At 32.1% G+C, this 8,842-nt stretch overlaps 1 protein-coding gene across 1 annotated transcript; it reads right to left on the minus strand.

Moving 5' to 3' along the window:
• Positions 1 to 495: 495 nt before the first annotated feature.
• LOC132311832 (uncharacterized) lies at positions 496 to 1,506 on the minus strand. The gene has a single exon (XM_059809993.1). The coding sequence runs from the start codon at positions 1,431 to 1,433 to the stop codon at positions 600 to 602; it is 834 nt and encodes a 277-aa protein (XP_059665976.1). The 5' UTR covers positions 1,434 to 1,506; the 3' UTR covers positions 496 to 599.
• Positions 1,507 to 8,842: the final 7,336 nt, after the last annotated feature.

Genomic DNA, 8,842 nt, shown 5'->3' on the forward strand with positions numbered 1-8,842 from the left:
GGCCCTCTTTCTCTCAACTCTCAAGCTTGTCCCCCTCTCTCTCTGTCTCTCTGCAACTGCTAACTTGTACGTATGGGTTTTGTGTGTAATCAAGGGCAAATTTAGCATAAGAAATCACTCACCAAACCTCTCCTTCCCTTTCCTTCCATTTCCGTCCATTTTTGGGAAGTTAAGAAATCTACTGTAAAAACCTTGTGTTAACCCTCCAAACTCTTCCTTCTCCTTTCCTTTCCTTCCATCAATTTTACACAAACACAATTTTTTAATTACCCTCCATCACCTTCCCTTCCCTTTCCTCCCATTTTCTACCAAATTGAGCTGTAGAGTTGAAAATACAACTAATGAATCTAAGACTCATAAAAATGTTGGTGTGCGTTTAGATCAATTCACAACATAACGTTCAAAAATTTGTTAATGTGCTTTTTCTTTAGGTTCCTAGATGACCCATTCACTTGTACCAAAAACAATCTACACACACACAGCACACAGCAAAAGTGAAAGTAATAAATTATACTATATTAATTCCTTAAATTTCTTTTCTGAATTGAAATTGAACACAGTATGTTCAACACAGATGAAAAAAGCTACATTTCCAACTACTACTTGTTTGCCTCAGCAATGTAATGCTTAACAGCATCCCTCAAATCTTCAAAGCAACCACAACCCTCGAAAAATTCAATCAACTTCTGAAGCTCCCCATCACCGAGATCCTCCGTAAACGGCCGTATCGGAATTGCATTTTCCGGCTGCAATGAGTACGAATTTGGGTTGTCGTCGACGATCACCACCCTCTTCAAGTCCCTCCCCAACTCAGACAAGTCCTTCACAAACTTCCCATCAACTTCTCTGCACGAATCCCTATAAAGCCGGTGCGAAATCACCGCCTTCCGATCGATCCGATCGATCACCTGAGAAGCGTAGCTCTCAATTCCGGCGGTGAACACAACGAGTTCGAACTTTTCACTCAGCTTTTCCAGTAATTCGTGGACAAAGGGACGCTTCAACACGTAGAAGTTGACTCTTTCGCCGTCGATCATCGGCCGGACTATGAAATCGTACTTTTCTGGCGGCGGATCCGGCGTGGAGTGAACCAGAGTCTCGTCCAGGTCGAGGAAGATCGTCTTTTTCTCTGGGCACATCAACGGTGGGAGCCGATTTTCAAAGAAAAGTGACCGACAGGTTCGATCTTCTTCATGAACTCTCTTGAGGAATTGGTACCCCTGTTTTTTGGGGTTCTTCGGAGTTCCGATTCGGGCGAGTTTGGTGAAGATCTTGATGAGGCGACGGTGGCAGGTGTAAATTGATTTGTTTATCGTTGCGACCACGATGGAAGAGGCGGCGACGACGTTCTTGATCGGAGACTTCTTTTTCCGGCGACTTCGACGGTCTTTGATGGTTTTTGTTGAGGTTTTCTTGCTGATCTTGGACACCATGGTTTCTTAGAGAGAAAGAGAGAGAATGGTTTCTTAGAGAGAGAGAGAGAGAGAGATGGTTAAAGCGGTTTTAGTTCTGTGTGGGTGTATGTGGATATGAGGGAGATGTTCTAGTTTGAAGTTTCGAAATTTGGTTCGGTGTAACGTTCGAGAGATCTGGTTCGGAGCCGAGCCTGTTGAGTGTGTCGTTGCTGTATTGTTTTGTTAGTGACCGTTGGGGAAAGATTAGGTGAGTTTGGAGGGAAGGTCTGATTTTACTAATTCAAAACGATTTGGCGGGTTGGTTAAATTTAGTTGGGCTAAAAATTCACTTCATTATGGATAAACTAAGAATATTTACATCACATTAAAACATTTGTCTGATTAAATGGAATTTAGCATTATGGATAAACTAAGAATATTTACATCACGTTAAATCGTTTGTCTGATTAAATGGAATTTAGCATTATTTAGTTAATGGAACTAACTTATTGTGGCTTTAATTGTCATATTAACAAAATTAATGTGGTCAAAATTGAAAGTATTTCGAAATATGATTTTACTTTGGTCTCCAAACATAGGCTTGGGCTCATTTTGTACCTCTCAAACTGAGCCCAAATTGACCCAGGCCAGTTTGTTATATGCTGCTACTTTTGGTCTCAGACAATAGACCTAACCCAGCCCAAACAATAGATCTAACCAACATTTTGGGTTGGGCTCGGTATATGATCAAACTCACACATATACCCAAGCTGCAACCCGAGACCTATGGCATACTTGCAGAAGATTTTGGGCTCTTAGCGTGTTACTTTTACAACACAAAACAATGTTCCCACTCTCCACCTTTTACCTTTTTCTCCCCATCCCATTTCTATTTTCCCATCATATCAAACACACTATACAATTATACAAATTAGAAAATTTGCAAAGTTTAAATAAATTTATCAGTGAACCTTAGAGTAACCGTAAAATTATTCTATTATAATCAGGTCAGATCATGGTTCTAAATAAAGAAATCATCTCTCTTTACGTATATACGAGGAGATAAGTCTTACAGTAGCAAAAATATTATGCACTAATTTTTTTTTCCCTTTTTAGACAGACAATAAACAAATCTAATATGACCATATTGCACTTTTATGCTGCTTTACCTTCTTGTTGTTGCTTTTACTTTTTATTAATTTATTTTTTAAATTTTGGTTAGTGAGGACATACATCCACTCTCACCTACCATTGATCAGTACCTCATATCACTCGACTCGATGTATTTAAATGTATAGAAGGAAATAATCCAAATAACTTTATGGAAACTACCAAAATACCAATTACTACAATTTAGTTCAGCTACGTAGATATTGTTACTTTTTAAAACCACGTATATTAAGGGATGTTCATATGTATAAATGATAACCTCACTCTCGAATAATGTGGGATGTCACATTCACTCTTCTTAAGATCTTACATCTAAGTTGGCCCAACTCTCATGGAGTGTACATGCTCCTCTCATTTTTAACTAGAGAGTGATTGTGTTGCACCGATCACAACCCCATAATATATAGATATTATTTGCTTTACACACTTCTTGTATTCGGGATTTTCAAAACATATCTACCAAGAGATGTTCGCGTATATATGTGCTAACTCTTTGAGGCAACGTGGGGGCATTTTCAGCTAAGTATTGACTCCGATACCATCTATCATGACCATTGTTGTGCAGATATTATTCACTTTACATTCTCTTTGAGCCTGTTTGGATTGGCTTTTCAAATGCTGTTTTTAACTTTTTGAATTAAAAAATCATTTTGAGCAGTGTTTAGCAAATTTTTTAGAAAAGCTTTGAGTAATTCGAGAAGTTATGACCCAACTTCTTCAAAACGCTCTTCTTAAAAATACACGGAAGCCGTTTAGGATTTAGTGAAAATTTTAATATACCAATCATACCCTTTTGTTTAGGAAGTGAAAAAAATAAAATTACAACATATACCACTGTAAAAGACATAGGCTTCCTAAACCCTAATGTTAACCGGCACAACTCAAATGGCATGTTCAACAAGTCAGCCAACAATTATCTCTTTTGTTTCAGACAACGATGGTGTCTTTCGTTTAGCAACATATTCGTTTTTCGTTAAATAATGTATCCGATGATGCAATGGAAGTACCAAACAGCCCAAGAGAAGTCCTATGCAAACAAGATAACGATTACATATGAGCTTATCGATAATAGATCGATCCTTATGCGTGGAGTCATGGATAGAACAATATTGATAGATCTGTAAATTTATTGATAGATCGATTCAGACACGTGGATAGAACAATAGGTATCGATGGATACTTTGATTGATAGATCGATGGCAAGGTCTACTACGCATATTTTTTTTTTTATTTTATTATTATTATTTTTTTGGCTTTTTTTCTTACAACAAAAAATTGAAATATTTTGATCTGGGTTCTAATTTGATTGAATCTATTTGTGCAAAATTTTGAAGAGCCCAAATATTTGAACGATTTAATTTTTACTGTAACCCATTTTTTTATTTGCGTTGTCCATCACAATAAGTTGTAGTTGTAAACCTCTCTGGTTATACTATAGTTGCAGCCTATTGTTGAAGTATTTGACACAAATAAATAAATAATTTTTTTAATTAATTAATGTAATCTATTGGAGTTGGTTGATTGTGTAATTGTAAAAAATGATAAATGTCTTAGCTACAATAGTTTAGGTACCCCCACTAACGGATAAATAATTTCCCTTTACTTAATAAGTTTATTTTACGTGTAAACATTATATTTATATTTGTGATTTATTACATATATAGGTATTTTTAATTTTTTATCACTCAATAGTTATTCATTTTTATTGTAAATTAGATGGGGACTGCTAGAACAAAAAAAAAGTAAAAACGAAAATGGGAAGACACACTCTATCAAGGGTAAAATAGTTATTTTAATAATAGAAGAGTTTCAACATATGTTTTGTCAAACAGATATAAAAATTCTTCCGGTTCTAAAAACTCTTTTAAAATATAATACCCAAACACTAATATAAAAGCTAAATCGAAGTGATATCTTCTGCTTCTTTTTTTTCTTTTTTTCTTTTTTTCTTTTTTTTTTTTGGTTGTGTAAAAGCAAAAACAAAAGTTATACCAAATGAGCCCTTTGTGTTTATAATTTTCTAATCACGCATATAAATGCCAACCTCAAATCCAGATAATTTGGAAAACTTTGCTTATAATCACCAATGAATTTGTCCTCATTAGTCAAATTCATCAATGGAACTACACCCTTTTCAACAATTCTCAATTCAGAAGCCTCTAATTTTGGTTGAAACGGGAGATAATTCAAGCAACTACATATTAAAGCTTTATGAATCACGGGAGACATTGATGAAATAAAGTCTTCTGTAACCACATTAGTCAATACATACATATCCTTTATGCGCATTAAATCATTAATTGGTTTGATCTTTAATAAGTGCTTCAATATTAATTTCCTTACGTGGAGGGTGTTGAAAACTGTAACGTGTGTTGATGTTAGCTTGCACTAGAAAATTTTCAGTTTCAATTTCATGGTTGCCTCTGAAAATTTTTCTGTTTTGGAGGCACTTGCCGCACTGCTATATGTTGCACAATGTAATAATTAAGGATCACGTCACCATTAATTCAAGACCATAAGCTTTTAGTCTACTCCTAAATGTAACATTTGATTTCGTATCATTATATATGATTAAGAATCACAAAACTTTCTTCTATTTTTTTATTTTTATTTTTTTATGTTAAATAAATAAAAATGGCATCAAAAGAGTTGCCCGGCTCTATTCCAGTAAAATTATTATAAGTTTTCTGCTTTTGAGTCGTTATAAATTTAAAAAATTACATGTAACATGTGTCTGTATTTTAGTTTGTGCCAAAAAATTCCTTTTTTATTTTTATTTTTATTTTTTTAAAAAAATAGGGTTCATTAATGGAACATTTACGGTCATAGTACATAGGTGGCTGTGGAGACTCATTATGCAAACGAGTCAATTTCTCGAGTGGGGATAAAGCAGCCACTATATTATGGAAAACATAAAGCAGCCACTATATTATCTAATATCTGACCACTATCTTATGTTACACGTATTAATTCTCATGAGATAATTCAAAGACGTATTAATTCTCAGGAGATAATTCAAAGATAAAGTATTGTTTTGTTTTTTATTTGTTATTTCTTGTTTTAGTTTTTATTATTATTTTTCATTTGCAATAAATTTATACACACCACACTTACATACTTACTTTGCTCTTTTAAATACTCGAATCTTCACTATCCACTTTAAAAGGTAGGGGAGATACCACTGGGTCACAAAAACCTTGATAATTCAAATATCTCACTCAGTCATTTTGAATTTTTTTACTCTGTTTTCGCTTGCACAAAATTAGAATCCGTGTAAAATTAAATTAATTTTTTTTTAATTTTAATTTCAAAATTCTAATTCTACGCAGGTCTTAGAGCAATCCTAATCATAACAAAACTCAAATCAAAGAACACTTCCTCCGGATCATGGCTACGATATACTGACTCCAGTGACTGCGATGATGACATTTGTCAGGCTTTGGAAAGAGCCACTTGTCAACAGCTAGCATCTAAAGTATACTTAGTGTCTAATGTTGATTGAAGATGACATTTTGACTATGAAATTGTTGATCACCTACCAAAAAAAAAGAAAAAAAAAAGAATGTATTTGATTTGGTATAAATACATAAAATGTTATTAAGAATAATCAAATAATGCATTTGGTCAACTCCTTAGTTACATATTGATAAGAAATGTAAATATTTTCTTATTAACTATTTGTATATTGTAAACAATGGAAGCAATATGGAAAATTAAATGAGGTAATGAAGCAAGTTCCCTTGTTATCTTAATTTTGAAGCAATGACAGTTGATCACCTACCAACAAAAAAATCAACAAAACCAATTGTGAATAATCAAATATATATATAATCATGGACATTGAATTTAAAAAATGAAGGTGGAAGTGAACAAGAACAACAATCCATTTTGCCAAAAATCTAAGAAAATCTTCCTGAATCCTAAATCTATGAAAATTTAAAGGTTAGCATTATATATTTTTCATACTTCATCGGTCCATTTTATTTTATTTTGCTCCTTGAACTTGTGACACCTTTACCGTATTGCAAAACCATTTTTCGGATTCTCCGAAAAAAAAAAAAAAAAAAAAAAATTATGCTAATTTTTTTGAAAATGATGAATTAATAAGTGTGATGTCAAATAATCATTAATTTTATGACAACAGCCCTTGATTTCCTTATGATATAATATCTAACTTAGCTTTCTTGCTCTGTAATCTATTGCTATTATTTTTGTCCATTTATTAAGATGAATTGGATTTGAATGACATAGGCTAGATGGAAATCATGAAATAAAATAAAAACAGTCTATGATAAACTGAGAATTTAGGGAATGCGAAGACAAGTATTGTAAAAATTGTTTGGCAAGTTGCTGATCAAACACAATAAAAACCACAAGAAAGCTCTATAACTTAGGTATATACTTATCCAGATCCTAAGTGCCTTAAATGCTCATGAACATTCGAGGAATCAGCAATAAACTAGCTTGGAAACAATCGTAAAAATAAAAAATACAAAAAACAAAAAGCAGAGAGTATCTTTGTTTAAATTTATATATCCTAGTATCATATATTCTGTTAGTACTAAAATGCCATTAGTAAATCATAAGAAATTCCATGTATGTATATATCTTTGTTTTAAGTTATAAACTTTGCACTTAATTGTCAAGTTAATCAATTAACTTAAACAACTAGAATTCCAAGTAACCAATTTTAGGAAAGAAAATGAACAATGTTTTGAAGTTTCCAAGGAATTGATAACTATCACAGTACTTTTGTATGTTAATTTGCTAGAAAATATTTAGGATGTATGTAAAGCACATTAATGATAATTAGAAAAGTGCTATATCAATATATATATATATATATATATATATATATATTTTGATCAAGGTTACGCAATTTAGTGTTACTTCCTCGCCTTCTAAACAAGAAAGTTTTGAACAATAAATATGTAGGTGTATTTCTTGTCAAGATAAAAAAAATTAAAAATAAAAATCTCTTTCTATTTATTTATTTATTTTTTGTATTCACAACCCATGAAAAGAGCTAAAATTACAATACTTTTATCTTTTTTATTTTTTTAAATAAATACTTACACGCTCACAAATGCACACTATGAACTAGATATCATACTACTAAACTCCTCACCTATTTGTCAGTGTTCATTCTCTTTAATTCTTTAATTTGACTTGGTATATAATAATCTAATTGATGTGGTGAATAACTTTGAAAGGAGTGACAAGTTGATTCCTCAATTAGCAAAAGAGATGTAAATTATGTAAGGTATATTATTATAAAATTGGAATGGGCAAAGTTGCAATTTGGTTCAGGAACGCATATTAACACACACACATTTATTTTTCATTGTCAAGCTTGTAATCCAAATAGTTGTACTTTATTTGATGTATATATTTGGATATATACAATGTGTGTTGATTCCCTTGGTAGACCATTCTTGAGAGGGAAACATCAGGTCATTGTCACATCTTCAATTAGCTGACCTAAGAAAAGCCGACCCAAGTCTACTTCACTGACAATCCAAAGCAACACAATTTTGGAGAACACAATTGTTGTATAGTTCAATAATAGAATTACACGCGTATTTATTTTAAATTAAAATTATATAAATAATTTTTTTTAAAAAAAATTATTTATTTTCTCTCTTATATTTTAAATTCAAATTGAACAATGTGTCATTTTATGTGCCGTGTATATATGAATAGGATTGATTAGATGTTACTACAAGGGTGTTTATAAACTAATTTGTTAATGTTTTTGTTCTCTAATCATCAGAAACTAGAAAAATTGTAAAGCAGACAATTAAAAAATAGTTATATGGCATTTGTAAGATGATAACTATGCCACAATTTGGCTTCAAGTCTGTCTTAAGCTCTTTTTAATTAAACCAGAAAATTTGTTAGCTAGCTAACTCACTTGTTGCCATCTGAGTTGTGAATTAATGTATTTCGTTTATAATTTTAGATTTATAAGATATAGAATTTAATTAATGCATTCATATCTTTTTGTTTTTTTTCTGTTGGGTGGTTGTAGCAGCTAGCCTTCAATTCCATCTTTGTTCACATACTGGAATTTAAGAACACATCACACTTCTCAACGATATCTACTATGAAAAATTAAATATATGAACAGAAACTATAGTGCTTGTAGTCAATCCATCCATATATGTAAAACAGTCCAAAACACACACACACACACACTCTCTCTCTCTCTCTCTCTCTCTCTCTATATATATATATATATATTGAGATGATTTGCTGGATTCTTGTTCATTACAAAG

This window comes from Cornus florida, unplaced genomic scaffold, assembly GCF_030987335.1.
Source record: "Cornus florida cultivar Cherokee Brave unplaced genomic scaffold, ASM3098733v1 CherokeeBrave_3.0.0_Hap2_Chr01, whole genome shotgun sequence".
NCBI lineage: Eukaryota > Viridiplantae > Streptophyta > Magnoliopsida > Cornales > Cornaceae > Cornus > Cornus florida.